The following is an 18,353-nucleotide window of genomic DNA, read 5'->3' as shown; positions in this document are numbered from 1 at the left end:
AGCACCCCGGCGATCGTATGAATGTGTTGCCGAAGCGTATAAGCCATCAACCCACACGGTACTTTTCATAGCATTAAGAAGCTGCACGTCCACTGTAGAGGCCCTCGTTCCTATGCCCACTCGGTGCAGGCTTTGCGATGCAGGATGCAGCCACGGGATCGTGGCTGGATGGCCGCCTGGCCCGCCAGCGAAGGAGCACCTGCAGCCTGCAGACCTCATCGTTCGGACGTTTCCCCAGCCAAGAATGGCCTCCCTGCCATTTCCTCCCAGGGGTTCCAGTCCTGCTAGCGCTCAAACTCCTGAGCTCCTCGCCCAAACGATTCTACGATTCCGAGCAGTTAATTTAATCCTCAAACACTTTGGGAACTCCTAACTGCAGGTTTTTCTCTTTTGTGTGCATGGAGAAGGGAGTGAGTGGGCAGCAAAGCCTCTGGCAACACAGCCTCCCTGACAAGCACACAACCCGAACGAGCCACAATGAAGAGCAGGGCAGCCCGCTGACGGGGAGAAAGCTCACTGACCCAAGGTCAGGGGAGGCGCTGGGCTCGGCACTGACGCCAAGCGCGCAGCAGGGGGAGCCAAAGTCTCTCCCCGGGCACTGGAGAAGTCCAAGCAGCCGGTGTGCAACTGCGAGGCGAGTGGGGTCAGCCCCGTGCATGGGTCCAGCTTGCCCCGACAACGACCAACTCCTGCCTACTCTTTGCTCAGGTTCCCTCCTTCAGCTCCGAAGGGGCACGTCTGACGCACACAGTGGTGCACTCCCGGAAACTTCCTGCCAGCGTGGCCTGCTGTCACGGTCGCCACTGGCCAGACGTAAAACCAAAGTCACGGTACGGTCCCTCAGTGGCACGTCTGCCCGCTCCAGCACAGGGAGGGCACCAGGGGGCTGGGGGAGCGAGGCTGGGCAGAGCGCAGGGGGCCGGCTGAGGCCCGTGGCTCACTTCTACAAAGCTGGAGAGCGCCCAGGAGAGCTTCGGGGTGGGCGGAACCGAGGGCCTCCGCTGCAGAGCCCACTGCCCGCCACCACCTTCTTCCCTCGGCAGTTTTCCCCCTGGACAAGCCAGGCCCCCACGGCAGCCACCGTGTGACCAGCCACATTCTGGAGGGGCTCTCAGTGCGCCGGCCACTGGTCCAAAAAGGCCGGGGACTCCAGCACAGAAGGGCGAAAGGCCATGCCGGCTGGAGCCGTAACTCCTCCCAGCCCAGGTAAATTCAGGCAACAAGGAACAGCAACGATGCGGGCAACATCCCTCTCCTGACTGAATGCATGAACGGCGTTCTGATCTAACTTTCTAAGAAATCCTCAGCACGGAGGCTCATTATGCATACAACAATGTATTCCAACACCTGTTTTAGGAATGGAGTCTCCCGTCCCCTTCAGATTGGAAGGGGCACCTGCTCTGCTAGCTACTTCTTCTGGGACAGCTGAAAGGGCGTGCCAGCCCCCTTCTTTCAGCCCCGGGGCCAAATTCCATTTCACAGGAGCTTTTGAGGGCCAACATACCCAAGACAGTGCATTTCAGCTTATCATAGAAGAGTTGGAGGGGGCCATGAAGGCCATCGGGTTCAACCCCCTGCTGTTGCAGGACACCAAGTCACACCATCCCACCCAGGTGACTGTCCAGCTTCTTTCTGGAATAAGGACTTGAGCTTCCCAGGAGGCAGGGGAAGGCTGCACCGAAAGCAGGAAACCACCAGAGGATCAGTGGTTGGAGCAGGGGGATATGGCCTTTTGGGGCAACTCCGGGGGTGGAGAAATGTGGGCCGCTGAAGGGCTGCTTCGGACTGGCATCCTGGTCGCTGCACTAGACTGAAGTGGAAGGGGAGCCCACGTGCGTCGTGAAGGTGCAGGTCTTGTGGCTGAGCCCAAGGGTGGGCCAGGGCCTCAGAGGGACGTGCATGCAGCCCCAGCACCCCTTTCTGCTGCAGTCCAGCTGGCCTGAGGGCAGCAGGCTCTTTCTTCTGCCTCCCTTACTCTGCCTCACGGGAACTCTCCAAGCTACTCCGGGAGTAAAGAACTGTCTTTCCTAGCCAGCTGCCCTGCAGGCACTGGGGCTGCAACTCCCACACACCCGGAGGGTTCAGGGTTGGGAAGGCTCTGTTGGCCATGCTGGGAGGGAGGGTGCTAAAAGAACGTCCGACTTTTGTCCTGGTCAAGCAGGATTCGCCACAGATGCTGAGCCCAGAGGGAGCGCCTCCCAACAAGGCAGGAAGCAGGCCTCCAAGGAGCAGGTGCTACCATTTCCCACAATTAGTGATGACTGAGAAACTCACATCCGCAAGGGTTTGTTTTTCATTTTTTAGAAACAAATTACTCAGTTTGCTGCCCCCCAGATCTGAACACAATTTGTGGCTGGAAATCTGCATGCCGCTAAAACAAAATCCACATCCATTGATACGCACACGCTCGGCAACCACGCACACGCCTTTCTAAAATGTACCCAAAACTGGACAGGTTTGAAAAATGGGCACAAAAACACACAGATATAAAAGTGTTAGAGGTGGGTAAGTTTGTACAAAACCAGGATGGAATAAATACGGCAAAGGGAAACCATAGGATCTCAGTGGCAGCATACCTGACAGACTTGTCCACCCCTAACCACAATACTCAGCTTGCATCAGAATGCCAGCTTAGGAAGATCGCTCAGTCTGAGCCGGGGGTGTCCTCCTGCAATCCCACATCCTTGCACTCAGACCTCCCAGCTTGAAACACGCACACAGCTTGTTAAACTATGTCAGCACAGCAGCTTTTCTGAAATACACTGCAGAACTGGAAAACTCCAAGGTTCTCTCATCCAACCACCAGCCCAGTGCAAATATTCTCTATGGGTGGGATAACCCATCACTTCTCAAGGTAGGTTGTTGTGCTCCTAGAAAGCTCTCACCAAAGGAGGTCCATTAGCCAAAATCCACTTCCCTGCAACTCCCATCCACTGGCTGTGCTCCTGAGCTCAGCAACAACATAGAACAACCACAGTTCATATGCTGCTTTTAAAGAAACATCCTATTCCCCATCATCCTTTTAGAAAGATCCAGGTCAGGAATTTGCTTGCAAGCCAAAGGGCACAGATAAAACCTACACAACATTGCCTGATAGCTAAGAGAAAGAAAACAATGGAGCAATTAAACTATTACAAGGAAAGCTGAACTAAAATGCATCTAGGCACTTGACTCCAAAAAAAGCCCTCCGAACACAAAACAAGCCAACCAAGACACCCACATTTACATCTCTTTACATTCCTGGCTGATTGCTCCCTTCCCCTTTCTTTCCTTATGGAAAGCACCACTGAAAAAAGTATGACCAGGCCCTTCCAATTGAATTTCCCTCTCTGGGGAGCGCTGGGCCCCATGGAAATTTTCATGGGGTTTTTCTTTGGCTTTCAGGTGGATGGCAAAGAGCCTGTTCTCCCACTGTGCAGTGCAATGCACACACACACAGAGAAGGCAGCTCCGTCCCCCTTGCAAGTACCTGCGGGATTGGGGTACGATCTGTGGGTACTTGCAGAATTAGATCCAGGGCAGTTAAGCAGCCAAGCCGGGAGCCACTGCATATCAATTTACTCAGAGCTGCCCAGCATCTGATAGCGAGGGGAGCCCTGGTGGTGGCCACTGTGGGTTGCATTCATTCCTACAGCATCTTCCCTCCTACACCTGCCTGTTCCTCTCTCAGCCTTCGCCTCTGGCCTGCCATACCTTGCCAGGTATTTGGCCCTCACCTGCTGCTGCCCCTCTGTTTTGCTGGGCTGTGGCAAGCTCTCCTTGGTCCTGGGGTTCCAACAGAGGACGCCTGCCTCTTGCGCCCTGGAGCCAATACTCTGCATGCTCTGCCAGCCCCTGAGGGCTGGGGTGGCTTTGTGCCACAAGTCACCCTTCTGAGTGTGCTGTTTCAGGGCTGCCCAGCCCTCCAGCGACCCTGGCACCTGGGCCCACTGCCGTAAGGCACCATGCAAAAATCACAGAGCCAGAAGGGACCGTGCAGCCCTCTGCTCAGAGCAAGATCTCGTTTCTGCTCTCCCCAGGGAGATTCGCCTGGTGCCTTCCTTACTTTCTGTTCCGTGCCAGGTGCAGACCTTCCTCTTTTAAAAAATTAAAAACAAACACCACAGAACTTTGTTTTGTATTTTTTGCTTGTATTTTATTCTTATTTTTAAATGTGTCACTGGTTTTTATTTGCACTTTTATCTTATGGTTGTGAGCCGCCCAGAGGTGCTGTGGCACAATTGGGCGGCATATAAATGTTTGAAATAAATAAATAAATAAAATACATACTTTAAGCCGTGCAAAATAAGCGGGCTCTCCGGTCTCTGCTTAAATACCTCTGGGGATGGAGAGCCCACCAACAGAAGATGGTTCCACTGTCAGCCTGTTCTGAGCATGAAGACTTTTTTCCTGATGCTGAATGGAAATATACCTTCCTGCAACTTAACTGAGGGTTGGGTTTCGCTGGGGGGAACGTCCTGCAGCTCAGGGCCTTCCCCAGCCTACCCTGCAGGGGAGCAGCTCAGACCCACACGCAGGGATGGGCAGCAAATCCATTTGGGGCTGGGGAGGCGTCAGATTCCCAGGCCGAGCTCCGGGGCTCCATCCTGCTTTGCTGTGCCCTAAGGCCTGGTTCCCAGCAAGCGCCCCCAGCTGCACAGGGCGCTGTCCAGGAACCCAGTCTCCTCCACAACCGGTTCTGCTCCTGGTGCTCGTACCGGGCAGGGAAGGCGCCTGGCACCGGAACGGGCAGTTGGCACAGCTGCCTGCTGCAGCCCCTGCACATCCTGCCGCTGGTGGGGAGGCTGCCTGTTGCGGAACCGGGTCCCCACGAGCGTTTGCGGCTTTCCTCCTAGCCCAGCTCCCTTCGCAGGACCAGGCCAAGCGACGGCAGCTCCCAGAGGGACGCATTCCAAAGCGGTCGCCCCAGTGCTATGCACCGCTTTGCCACTCCCTCGATGACCCTGGCCGAAGCCCCGTCGGCCCTCCGCCTCCCACTTACCTGGACAGTCTGTCGGTCAGGGATCCCGCCGTACACGGAGACCTGGGGCCCGGCCTGGCGCCCGTTGCTGCTGCTGATGGTGGTGGTGGTGGCCGTGGTGGAGGCCGTGGCACTGGCGGTGCTGATCGGAGGGGGAGCTTGCAGCTGTTCGTTCTCCATGGTAACCATCCAGGGTACCGAACGGTCCACAGAGGATGGGCGACGGCCAAGGTAACAGAGAGGGGCAACACCTGTGAGGAGACAGAAGCAGAGCCCCCACGGGCTTCAGACCTGGGGGCAAGTCCCAACGGGTGGCCAGCCCCCCAGGCTGGCTGGCTGGCTAATGGGGCATGGGCACGGCACCCTCAGAGAGCAGAAAACCGGCCCCAGAGGTTGGGCAGCCTTGGTTGGCCGGACACACGGGAAGAGACCCCTCCTCCCACCACACCAACAGCCGGTCAACTCACTTCTGAGACAGACCACCATCCCCCCACCCGCGTGCCTTGCACAGCTGTTGCTCTACAAGCCCCATCATCCTGAGTCAGCCAGGAACATCACCCATCATGCAGAAGGTGTCGTGACCAATCAAGTTATGGCCTGATAATAAATTGGATTATGTGATTCCAAAATCAGAGTAAAGGAGTGCAGCTTATCTGGGGGAAGAACATGAAAAAACACAAGGATTGATGTTTTAAAAATATTTTAAAACAACAGAACTCCCTGCACACACATTTTCTTTGCATTCATTGTATAAAGCAGGAGTCCTCAAATTTTTTAAACGGGGGGCCAGTCCACTGTCCCTCAGACTGTTGAGGGGCCGGACTATAGTTTTTTAAAAAATGAATGAATTCCTATGCACACTGCACATTAAAAATAATTAAAATTAAAATTAATTTAAAATAATTTAAAATAAAATTAAAATTAATTAAAATTAAAGTCCATATTCAAGGGACGTAGCTACAATGTCCGCGATCGTGCTGGGGTGGGCAGGGGGAAGGTGGGCACGATAGCGGCCACCTCCCCCCTCCCCGAGCATGGCTGTGATCGTGCCCGTCTTCCCCGCACGAGTGCCACCGCGACTGCAGTCGCCTCCTCCCTGTCCCAGCACGACTGTGCAGGGAAGGTGGGCGCGATCGCGGCCATCTCCCCTCCCAAGCACAACCACGATTGCGCCCGTCTCCTCTGCACAAGCACGACCGCGGCCATCTCCCCACTGAGTCGCCTGCACCGGCTCAGCGCTTTTGGACTCGCTGGGAGATTGTTTTCTCCGAGTGAGTCCAAAACCTTTGAGGCGGGCCAGATAAATGGCATGGCGGGCCGGATCCGGCCTATGGGCCATAGTCTGAGGACCCACGGTATAAAGCAATGAAAATTAGGAACAAGAAAGACAGACAGACAGAATCCCTGCATAAGCCAGATGATCACAGACATGTGGGGGACATGAATGATTTCAACCTCCTTTCCTGCCACATGGAAGGTAACCCGCTGCACCATGAGCAGGTTCCAGAGATGTTCAGAGCTTCTGCCCTGCAGGTAGGTGCCGAGTCTTGGAAGGTGAGGACAGATGTAGTGGCTGAGAAGCAGGGGGGACCTGACAGTGCTTCAGCTCTGGGGGGGGATGGACCCGTCTTTTAAAGAAGCCGACACCTTTCCAACCTTTGCAAGGAGGACATGCAAATTCGGTTCACCTTCCCTGCTCCGCTGGGTGAAACTCCGGGTGCAATGAGCACCTTTCTAAAACGACTCTCTTCCCTCTGTGAAGAGGCAGCCCATCAGCGGCTAAGCAGAGGCACCGTGAGGTTGCTGACATTTGCCAGCGATGCAAAAAGCGGGGCAAGCCCTCCCCACACGCCAGTCTCACAACACTGGAATGCTGGATCACCCGCTTGGAATCCCTGGGAGGGCGTTCACACAACGGGTGCGGGCCGCCAAACTACACTGCTTGCTGCCCAACAGCCCACTAAAGTGCCAAAACCACCCTCCAGCCACATTCCAGTGGCAGGCAGAACTACAAGTATTTGAGGCAGGTTGGGCCTCGAATACCTGTGGCACAATTTGGCTTGAGGGCTTCTTGCAATCTGAGCCTTCGGAGATGTGTTTCAGCCTTTAGAAAAGTGGAAAATGCCATTCAAAAGCGAGGGAACCAGCAAACCACTGGGACCCCAGACACGGGTTGTTATTGAACCACGGATTATTGGAATGTCTGAACCAAGCTATTCTAGCAAGCCATGGTTTATTAACTACAAACAATCCATGGTTTGTTCACGGGTTGTGAACTGTGAATTGTTATCACAGCTAGTTTCACACAACACCCATATTTCAATAACAACCCACGTTCATCCCACACCCAACCCCTCCGTGTGGGTTATTGTGTTATTTGAATGCAGTGACCAGCCCAAGGTTATCCACATCCAAGGTTACTCATCCTTCAGACCAAGCTACCTTGCAAGGTTGTTGTGAGGATAAAAAGGTGAGGTTTTTGCATTGTAGCCCCTTCTGACTCACTATGTTTCTATGTTTTGAATCCCACTTTGAACTCCAGGAAGGCAAGTTAAACTTATGAGTATATGTAATAAATAAAGATTGCTCTGAGAGTTAATTCCCACTGGATCCAACAGATTCCAGATCTTACTCACGTACCTTTTGCTTCAATACTGACAGGGGTTTATTTAACTGCTACACCACCACAAAGTTGCATTCTGTGGTCAAGACGGGAGTCTGTATGCCTCACTGGGGTCATTTAGACTTCACTTACTGCAGGCACACCATAAACTATTTCCCTCGCATTTAATTTAACGGGGATTTGAATGACCCCACTAGCTGGTAACAGAGCCCTGAAACACTCTCACAAAACCAGCGAGTGTTTGCATTACAGGAAAATGTACAGGGTGTCGAGGAAATGGTACAGGCCAGCACACAACCTCTGGGGGTCAGTGATGACCCTTAACGCAGAAGAACAAGCACCAGGGAAGTTGCCCTGGCAGCCAGCAAGAGTGTGCAGACAGATGTGGCAGGTAGTCAGGTACAGACCTGACAAAGCCCCCATTACCAAGCGCATAATTCAGCAGCACTCGCTGCGGTGAACTGCATGAATGCATAAACATGCACAAACCCCTTGGTGACCATGCGGGACAAGAGTGGCAAGCTTTCTGGCACCCCCCCCCTCAGGATTTTGCAAAGTATTTCATGGGAATATTTTGTCCTACATAGAGAAGAGCAAGTCCAGTTAATTTTTAGCAGCTCAAGTTTCCGCAGGAGCTGCACATCTATTTGTCGACACGTCATGACCATCATTCATTTGCCGCCTGGAAGGGAAAAGGACCAGCATCTTACGTAAAATGCCTTGGATGAAGACCCGAAAGAGATTCTCACCCCTAAGGAAGCCTTGCGTTCCAAGCACAACTGCACAATTTTAACTGTGCATCCAGTCTCCATGGGTGACTAAGAAATCTCCAAATGAGCGAGCAAGTTGGCATTGAGATAACGCTCTCGATCCACCAAAGAGGGGTGCTGCAGATGGAAAACTTCCTTCCCCACACCCAAGCAGCCCCCAGAACCACAAGGCCACCAAACTAAAACCTGGCCAGTAGCTTTTTTTTTTTTTGGGGGGGGGGGGAATTTTCAAGGGAGTACATGAGTCTTTTACTGCAAGATCAGCCTAAAAAGAGAAGCCACATCCCTCCAGCTATTATTTATTATTTATTTTATTTATTTATTAAAACATTTCTATGCCGCCCCATTCGCCGAAGCCTCGAGGCGGCTCACGACTATTCTTTCCATCATTCTTCGCCAACCTGGCCCACTGCCAGAGATTGCAGTCCAACCCTATATTGGACAAGGCTGCCCTAGCCCAGAATCCAGTTTCCAACAATGGACAGCTATATGCTGCCTCGAAGTTCAAAGGAAAGGAACGGTCCTCCCTCATTGGACCTGTCCACCGAAAACGTTCAGAGGTAGACCAAGCCAGCATAATGAGGGTCTGTTCAACAACAGACCGCTTCGTAAGCACAGCCTTGCTGGATCAGCCCCTCGTGTGACAGCAAAAGGCCCCCAGGCAGCTTGCGAGCGCAAGTGCCAGGTCCATTTCAGGTGGCGCTGCCTGCTCCAGGGGGCAGCCCTTACCTGGGGCCTCTGGATGCTCAAAGCTCCTTCGGTGAGAGGAGCCAGGAGCTTTTGCACCGCAATGCTCTGGGGGCAGGAGGGGGGACTTATCTAGCAGCTATTACGCTGAAGGGGCTGATGGGAGTTGGTGCTGTAGCACACCTGCAGGCCACCAGGCTGGAGAGTGCCGAAGAGGGAAGACAAGGTAGCCATAACATTCTTATTTTCAGCACATTCCCGTTCCTGTATCGCCTTTTGTTCCTAAACCTTAAAGCCTCAGCGGACTGGCTCCCTCCGCTTCCTTACTGGCATGGGTGGCCATTACATGCCATGTTCAAGGCCTTTAAAAATAACACCCTAAGACAGCCCCTTAAGAGGGAATCCTACGGGAACCAATATAGTATTGCTGGCATACATAAGCCAAGCAACTTTTCCCCTGCAGTGCCAGACGAGAATCCTCCTCCGGCCTGAAGTCCCAAACTAAACAGGCCCTGCTTGACCTCAAACCTTCGGCTACCTGAATTGCGGTTCTCGGAGATCTTGAGGACTAGGGACTTGTTTTGTCCGATTAGGAATGCTGACCTCCCCAAGAAGCTATTTTTTACACAGCTCCGTCAGCAAGGGCTTGCTCACATGCATGCATACGTCCTCTCACCATGGGCCACTTTTCCCCAAAGGAAAACGGCACGTGACATTCCAGCACCGTTCCACTGTCAAAGTCCACCGGGACATGCTTTTCACCTACCTCCACTACATCCACATTTTGCAGAGAGGGGCTCTTTGCAGTGCGAGCCAGAAGCCACACACAGTCCTCAAGGCGCCGGCGGGGCCCCGCTCCATGCTGCCATCCTCTCGGCTCCGCACTCCATCCCTCAAGCGTGTGTGTGGCCAGACGCACACAAAAGCATCCTCTTCACAGGCTGCCTCTGGAAGGACACCCCCTGGTACTCTGGCCGTGGGGCAAGGCACAGGTTAGAAGGCCTCAGCCCGAGAGGCGCGCCCGCGTGCGGCTGCCCACGGTCGGAAGCGCGCTGTGCGCTCTCCGCTCAGGAGGTGCCATTCGCGGGAAAGGAGGTTCCGCGCATACATGCTCATCCGGCTGATCTGTCTTTGTTTCACTCCCTCCCCCCCCGCGTAGCTGGCAATTGCACACATATTCCAAGGTTGGGAGGGAAATGGGGGGGATAAAGAAGAGAGCCTAATTTCCTGATGATTATGATATCGCTTAGCAACAGCCAATCAGGGCCTTGGCTTCTTGCCTGCAGTATTTCATGCAAATAGTTTTGGAGGGTTGGGTTCTTTCTTCATCGTCTTCTTTTTAATCTCACAGGGTCAGACAAGCAAGCAGCTTAGCGCTGCTCCCCAGGGACATGTTAGGGATGGATACGAGCCCTGGAGGGTTCCATGTCCGGGAGTGAGCATCCGGCAGAGCGAGGACCAAAAGCGCAGCCTTCGGAGGATGCAGCTGCGAGGAGGAAAGGCAGGCCTGTCCACCAGCTGCTGCAATCTATCCTATTCCATGCTGGTGCCCACACAAAATCACATGCTTACACACACACACACACGAGGCATTATGCATTTGGCCAGATGCCCGGGCACCCTTCCCGTGAGCAAGGCAGGAATCTTCTCCAAGTTCCAGCAGGATGCTGGATGCCATCTGAGCAAAAATTACGACTTGGAAATCATGCACCAACTTAACCCAAGTTCTGAGATCGGAAAAACCAAATTCTGTATCATGCAGAATTAAGCAGTAGGGTTGTTTTCCCCACCCTTTTTTCTCCTTTTATCACCTCCTAGATGACCTGTAAGGATGTAAGGGCTAGAAACTTGGTTTCTCTTTTTCCAAGGCAAAAGGCAGATTCCAAAGAAATCTGATGTAGCACCCACTCCCCAGGCCAGTGGTTGTGTGGAACAGCCACGTACTCCACTCTGGGTATTTGGAAGGCTTTCCTAAACCACAGTTCATCACCTGGTCATGCTTTCTAGAACCCCAAGGGGAAAATAAAAAATAAGAGGAAAGCATAAACGGAGAACATGACAGAGGCGGCTCAGCACTGTGGGAGGAGAGCTGAGTGGGAGCTGAGTGAATTCATGCCAGCGGAATATGGGGCACTCAACCATTTCTTCTCCCTTAATTGTTCTGTTTTCATCACCTCGAAAAGAGCGGGCCATTCAGTGGTGCCCCTAGGATCCCCTATTGATCTGCAGGCAACATCGATTTCCATCAAGCTAATTAGCATATAAATTAGCTATTTCAGGGAGGAGGGAGGCAACAGAAGAAATATTAATTTGAGTTTAGGAGCTCTCTGAAGAGAAATCATATGTTTGCAAAAGAGTAGAAAAAGAGATGGGGGATCCAGGGAATCCCAACTTTTCGCCCCCTCTTGGCAAGAGTCAGGAACAGCAGGTAGCAGTCCCTGCTCAAATCTGGCTGACCTGTATGAAAGTTCTTTGGACCGGAAGGAACCACAAACTGGTCCATTGAGGTCTCACACTAGAGATCTTTCTGGGCCGAGCAACTCGTGATCCTTTCAACCAGGCGGCACTCGCCACTGAACCAAATGAAGGAAGGTTTGTGAGAAAGATGGACAGACAAACCATGCTGAGAAAGAGTCTCTTCTGTGGAGACAGGCGACTTTCAGGTGACTTTCTGGAATCCCTTGCATGACAATGGGCTTGTTGATAAAGAGGGTCATAGCCATCCTATACCCAGATTCCCCCAATCCCTCAGCAAAGGCTTGCAAATAGACCCAGCCGTTCCTAAGAATCCCGGAGCCACTGGACTAAACCCAAAGGGCCATCGACCTGTTGCCAACGATGGCCAGCTGCCCGCCCCTAGGGAACCCCTAAGAAGAGCATGGAAGCAAAGGCCCCCCGTCGTCCCCACCCCATCTGCTTCCCAGTGTTGGACCAGGGTCTTCCGCTCAGCTGGCATGGCTACGAGCTGGCAATCCACACATCCTCCAAATACTTCTCATCCCACCTGGGCAGCTCGTCAAAACCGCATCCTGTGGCACAGATGCGCACAGGCCGATTTTGTGCCCTGGAAGAAGCATTTCCTTACATCTTGGCCTGAGCCAACTAATGTTACCAGGTAGCCCTGAATTCTAAATTCAGAGAATTCAAAAACAGGGAGGGGAAAATGTGCTGCTCCCACTTTCTCCACCCAGTGAAAGGACTTTTTACAAATGTCTATTTTAGTTGTCTTCCATCCCACTTGCCTCCAAAATAAAATCACAGTTGAGAGGGGATTTCAATGCTAGAACCGGCTAGCTCACACTTCAGCCAGTGCGAAAGGAACCTCACCGTGTCGAGAGTTCAAATTTGCACACACAGACACGATCCAGACGCCTTCAGCCAACAGGAAGGGAAGTCCGGAATGATCCAGGACAAGCGATCCCCAGCCACGCAGGTATCCTAATCCATTACCCTTGGTCCTGCAGTGTGGCCAAGAAAATATTTCAAGCGCAAAGCATCGAGGCATTCCCATCATCTTCAGACAGAGCTTTGACCGTACTTGAATGCGCAAATTCTACTCTGATTCTTTGAGGTTTTAGCAAGTAGAGAATCAGGCAAACTTTTCAGCATTCTCTTTGCCACTCTATTTTTTTTTTTTCTCTAAAGCCCTGGGGGTTGGTCCCTCCCCCCCCCCCCGCTGCCCCCGGAAGCTTCCATAAAATGCTATTACAGAGCAACCCATTAGCCTGCGCAAACAGCCTCTGCCTGCTTACGGGTCCTGAGGTCGTAAATCTCCAAGAAGCCGCGCAGCAGAGAAAGCACAGCCTGGCCTGCTTTCTGGCCAAGACCTTCCCTCCACGTGGGCGTCCCCAGCTGCTGCACTGGAAATGGAAGGGCGATTAAACATGCAAAAATGTTCAGCAGTGAGCTGATCCCAAGCTGGTCAGCGAATTTTAAATTTAAACAACATCATTCACTTGCAACCAATCCTGGGGGTGGGATAAGAAGCCACGGGAATGGCGTACTCTTCCTGGGATGGCTGGGGAAGCCTGAGCCACCCCATGGGATGCCCAATCACAGGATGACTATGTATTTAAAGGTAGTTTGAACCCTGCTTTTCGACCATCTGGTGGTGCTCCGGAGGTATCCAGAGTGGCTTTCATATGATGAACAAAAGCAGGAAGCAGTCCTGACAGCAGACATACACAACACAAAAGGTAATAGGGATAAGGAGGGAGGATGAAAAGTCAGCGACCTCCGGCACCAAACATTATTTTGCAAGAACTCTAAGCACCTCAGCAAGCCACTGTATCTCACCCCGTCACTTTGCCCTGTTTAGTCCATCTTTCAATGATGTCAGCTGTCGAAAATAAAGAAATCAGGTCAAAAAGCCTTTAAGCACAATCTGTTATCATTCAGCCAGCCATAACAAAGGAAGCAATGTTTGCAGGTTGGCTCATGCCTGGAGCTGGAAGGTCTGGTTAGCGACTATTTAAAACATAAAAGGGAATCTTACTTGGAACTGAGCAAGGTCAGAAGAGGCTCTAACATTGGCTCAACTCACAAGTGCCACTTGCTTATCTCAACAATGAAACAGAAATTCCCAATGCAGGGTGCCCACAGTGTCTCCGTATGAATCACTGCTCCAGCCTTGCCTCCTGCAGGCAACCTCCTCTGTAGTAAGAGCCCAGTAAATAACCTATGGCTTCATCAGCTGCAACTGGATTACTTAGTCCTGCTGCAAAGACACAGACCAGCCCCCCAAGAAGCTGCCTGTCACACCACTGCATGAGTTCCTGCTCCGAGCTAGCCCTGTTTTTCACGCAGAAAGGCAAGGGAACAGACTCTTTTTCCAAGGGTGAGCCATACACACAGGATGAAGAGATTCTGAGAAATCACGATTATCTAGAATATCACTGAACAGAAGGGGACAGATACATTTTATGGGTCCCAAGACCCTAAGCATTTAAGCCCCAGCCCTGAACATGCTAATGCATGAAACAGTGGCAAGTTTTTTAATGAACAACTACAGGCTCAAGCAGGGCAGAGGACAGCCATTCAAGATGTGCATAACCCTGCCCAGACAGATTTACCTGTACCCAAGAGAATTTCAGGCTTGATTCTTTTTTAAAGATATAATTTTTAAAAAAATCCACACATATCTCAACATTTTGTTTTTATGTCCAAATACCTCAAACTCTAAAAACGCTGCTACCACGCTGGCTGTGGCCAGCTCCATCCGAACCCAGTTTCCCAGAAAAGGTTATCTATCATCATCAAGCCTTTAAGATGTCTCTGCACCAGAAAGGCATCCGTTTTCAGCCAAAACCACACACGTAGGAGAGAAGGAAAGAAAGCAGACCCTCCTATCATCTTAAAGGTCAGCTCAGCTCTCTACTAAATATATTTCAAGGTATCCACCGATGACATCCGCCATCCATCAAGCCCATTCAAAGGCCCTTGCAAGAGAGACTTGCAAACCAACAGACAATAGAAGTGCCCACGTCCCTCCTGGGTTTGCAGCTGATGCTCCAAACTGCGACAAGGTCCTCTTCTCACCGGAGTAAGGAACGCCCCCCTCCTGTGTGAACTGTAGATAACACACCTCCACTCATGCACTTTTGAAAAATATTAGGGTACCCATGGAATTAGGCGCATATATATATATATAAAAATCTAAGACAGCCCATTTCAAAAGAATGCAATCTGGAAAACAGGAGACATCGGTGTACTCTGAAAGTAACTTGGATATTTCCACATCATCTGGAAAACTGAAATTCAAACTCTGCCCCACATACATGGGATGAAAGCTGGGAAACTCATAGCCCAAACAGCAATTACAACCCTGAAAGAAAATGGGGGAGGGGGAGCTAGTCTCTGAAGTGGGACTTCCAGGTGAATTAGAAATTATAAATCTGGTATCCCTGCAGTGCAAGCGGGCAAAGGGGCCACTTCACACAGACCAAAGTTTTGGTGCAGACAAAGGTGCATGCTAGATCTCTGGGGAGCCCCTGTTCCCCAGCAGTGCTGCCTTCAAATGGGGGAGGGGGGAGACGGGGGGGGATAAGGAAGAGGCAGTTCCAATATCTTGCAGGAACATTCACATATCTTTGCAAAATGAAATGTCCATTTAATAGGGGAAATGGAAGCGTGGCTTTGCTGGACTTGAAAACAGTCTATTGGGTATTCTCTTCTCAACTGAGCCCTCCAGGACGTTAATGAGGCAAGGAAAGCTCCCCCACATCTGGTGTTCAGGGAAGATATGAAGAGACCAGGATTAATCAAGTCCAGCACTCAATTCACACAGCAGTCAACCAACTGACCACAAGAAACCCACAAGCAAGGTCAGTACAGCTCCTCTTTTTCCTGCCCCGGATTATCAGGGCTGGCCATCTCTGCCTCTTCTCTCCAGCTCTACAGCATCATTTTTGAGGTCTGCAGAACAGAAATGCTTGTGGTATTCCATGTGTGGTCACACCACCAGTTTGTGTAAGAGCAGGATAGTACTGGCAGACGTTTTCTTTTTCCTTCTTTCCCAAAGATCCCTGCACACTGCCCTTGCATGTAGACTGCCCTTGCATGTGGAGGTTCCATTTAGCTACAGTAGCCAGTGAAAAATCTCTCCCCCTTCCTCCTCCTCCAGGAATCTGCCTTTCTCCTTTCAAAAGCCGCCTTGCCCATATTCATCCCTGGATCTTGTGCAGACAATTACGTAAGTGAATGATGAGACAAAACACATAGTTCTTATCTGTCCTGAACTAACTGCCCGTCCATTTAAGGAGCAACACCAAATTAAAAATGTCAGCAGTTTCTGTGTTCCTCTCTCCCAGGTTTTCCAGTCAAAACCAACCACCATAAATCCACATTTAGCAAATAACCAGAGGCCGGCTTCCACCCCAATGGCAGGGGATGATAAAGGAACAGCAGTGGGGATGGGCACTTTGGCTGGAATTCCACGCCTGGTAAGGGCAGGTCCCTTTCATCTCGGAAGCTCTTCCCTCAGTGCGTTCTATGCAAAATTCCCGCAGGGACCCGGCTGTGGCCGGCGCTTGTATTTGGTCTTCCGATTTCAAAGGATATCGGCTGCATTTGCACATCAGGATACCTTAGGATTTCTTAGGATGGCAACCAGCCCAGCTTGTGCCCTGGACTCATGAGCTCTCCCACCTTCGCAGATTAACAACAGTTTAGGATTTGGATACCCTATTAAAATATAGCTAACCTTAACTACGTACGGCTTGTTTGGAAAAATCTAGTGGCATAACCCAAGGACTGGACACTGGTAAGTCACAGGTAGAGATATGGACTACCCAAAGAGGTTCAGCTACTCAAAAATATAAAATTGTAATAAATAAACAGATGGATGGGAAAACCTGAAGGGGAAAAACTAGGGGGAAAAAACAGGGGGGGGGAAACTAGGGAAAATCTATTTTTTACCAACATTTCAAGGAAAAATGGGGGAGGAAACTTATTTTGGGGTGGGGGTGGACAATGGAAATAATGCATTTTCCAGAACTTTTCCATGCCTTCACGTAGAAACAGAGCGAGTCAGAAGGGGCCTCCCGGGCCATCTAGTCTGACCCCCGGCTCCAGCCGGCTTCGCTCACAACATGCCCACCATGTGCATGTCCAGCCTGTCCTTGAACACCCTCACCAATGGGGCCTCAACAACCTCTCTACCTAGTCACAGGAAGCACCTCAAAAATGCATATCTATAGGCTCAGAGGCTCAATAAGGGCATCAGGTCAGACAGGACAGGTCAGAACAGCCCAGTTCCGCAATCAAACACGACAAACGCGAACAAAAAGAAAGTTGGAATGTGCGCTGGGCCTCCTCCCATCACAGTGACCCAGTGTGAGAAGCCTTAGATTTATTTTAGTCAGGACAGAAGCTCTGGAGTGAGCATGTATGAAGGGAGCAGAGGAACGCAGGGGCCTGAGCAGGCTCCGGCCAGCACGTGGCAGCTTTCACCCAGGAGCATGGAGCTTGGAAGCCCCAAGCTCCCTCAACTTTACTGTTTCAAGAAACTTAATCACACCGAGCTGAGCCCAATGCCAATTTCCCGCAAGGCACAGCCAGAGGGAGCGCTCGCCCCACAGAGATACTCTTGCTTATGCAACGACCTGCAATCTTAAGTCAAGGAGAGCCAGGTTTGGACCTGATGCGCCTCACATCACTGACATTCTGATGGACTCCTTAGCCGGGACAACTGAGGCAGGAAAGCCAAGGCAGAGAAGGACGCCACAGGGTGGGAAGCAACAGGCTAAGAACAGAAGAAAAGCCCGGCTGGATCAGACCCAAGGTCCATCCAGCCCAGCACTCCGCACACACGGTGGCAGGGCCGCTGCCCACAGGATCCCTCGTGCAGGATGGGTGCAAGACCTCCTCCTGCCCAAGCACCTCAGCAGCTGGGATATGTGCCAGGATCTGGCCAAAACCAGAGCAACCACCACCGTATCTCGGGATCGGTCCCAGGCCTTGCTGAAGTTCTCGAGCTATTGATGAGCACTGGCTGAGTCCTGGGGAAGAGCCAGCTCTTCCGTCCAGAAGGAGCCTCCGCAGTGCAGGCTCTCTCGCTCGCTGCAGCGCCTGCTCCCAGCTCCTGCCGTGCCTCCTGCCCCGCTATGCTGCCTCGGCAGCCCAGCTCCCGGGGCCTGCCGCCGGGCCTGCCTCCTGCCTGCCTGGTCCGGTCCTGCCTCACCTTGCTGCCCCGGTGGTGCGGGGCTTCCTGCGAGCTCTGGCTCAGCTCCCGCACCTTGCCGGGCCCACCGCAGCCGGTTCCTGCTGTCTCCCGCACCTTGCCGGGCCCACCGCAGCCGGTTCCTGCTGTCTCCCGCACCTGGCCAGGTATTCTGCCCTGCTGGGCCTCCCACTCTCTTCTCCTGTCCAAGGAACCCGCACCTCTGCTTGGCCTCCTGGCTCCCGACCTCGGCTTGCTCCTAGCCATGTCCTCGTCCTGCCCTCGAGCATCTTCCGGTTCCTGATTTTGGCTGGTACCACGACTATGACTTGGACTTGCCCCAAACCCCGCTTTGGGCCTCTGCCTTGCCAGAACTCCGTTGCCCAGTCCTCGGCCGCTCCTGGCTTGCCTGTGGCCGCCCACATCCTGGCCCCAGCCCTGGCTCCAGCCGGAATGCAGGCAGGCCATCCCTGGAGAAGGAGGTGGCACTCGGCCAGCAGGGCTGCCAGCCACGGATAGCCTCCTCCCTCATGAATCAGTCCGGTCCCTTTTTAAAGCCACCCGGACTGGTGTCCATCACCACTTCCAGTGGCAGCAAATGCCGTGGTCTCACTATAGACTGTGTGAAGAAGGACCTCCTTCATGTGCCCCATA

The 18,353-nt window shown here is 52.3% G+C and overlaps 1 protein-coding gene across 1 annotated transcript in view; it reads right to left on the bottom strand.

The window, feature by feature from the left end:
- PHC2 (polyhomeotic homolog 2) overlaps positions 1–5,187 on the bottom strand; it is a 53,846-nt gene extending 48,659 nt beyond the window's left edge. The window contains exon 1 of the mRNA XM_044452283.1: positions 4,982–5,187. Within this exon, the coding sequence (XP_044308218.1) occupies positions 4,982–5,149 (168 nt within the window). The 5' untranslated portion in view covers positions 5,150–5,187. The remainder of the gene's footprint in view (positions 1–4,981) is intronic.
- Between the last annotated feature and the right edge of the window lie 13,166 nt (positions 5,188–18,353).

The sequence above is a fragment of the Varanus komodoensis genome, unplaced genomic scaffold (assembly GCF_004798865.1).
Source record: "Varanus komodoensis strain SLA01 unplaced genomic scaffold, ASM479886v1 scaffold71, whole genome shotgun sequence".
In the NCBI taxonomy this organism is placed as follows: domain Eukaryota; kingdom Metazoa; phylum Chordata; class Lepidosauria; order Squamata; family Varanidae; genus Varanus; species Varanus komodoensis.
The sequence above is the reverse complement of the archived record's forward strand: the minus strand, read 5'-3'. Positions and strand labels throughout refer to the sequence as shown.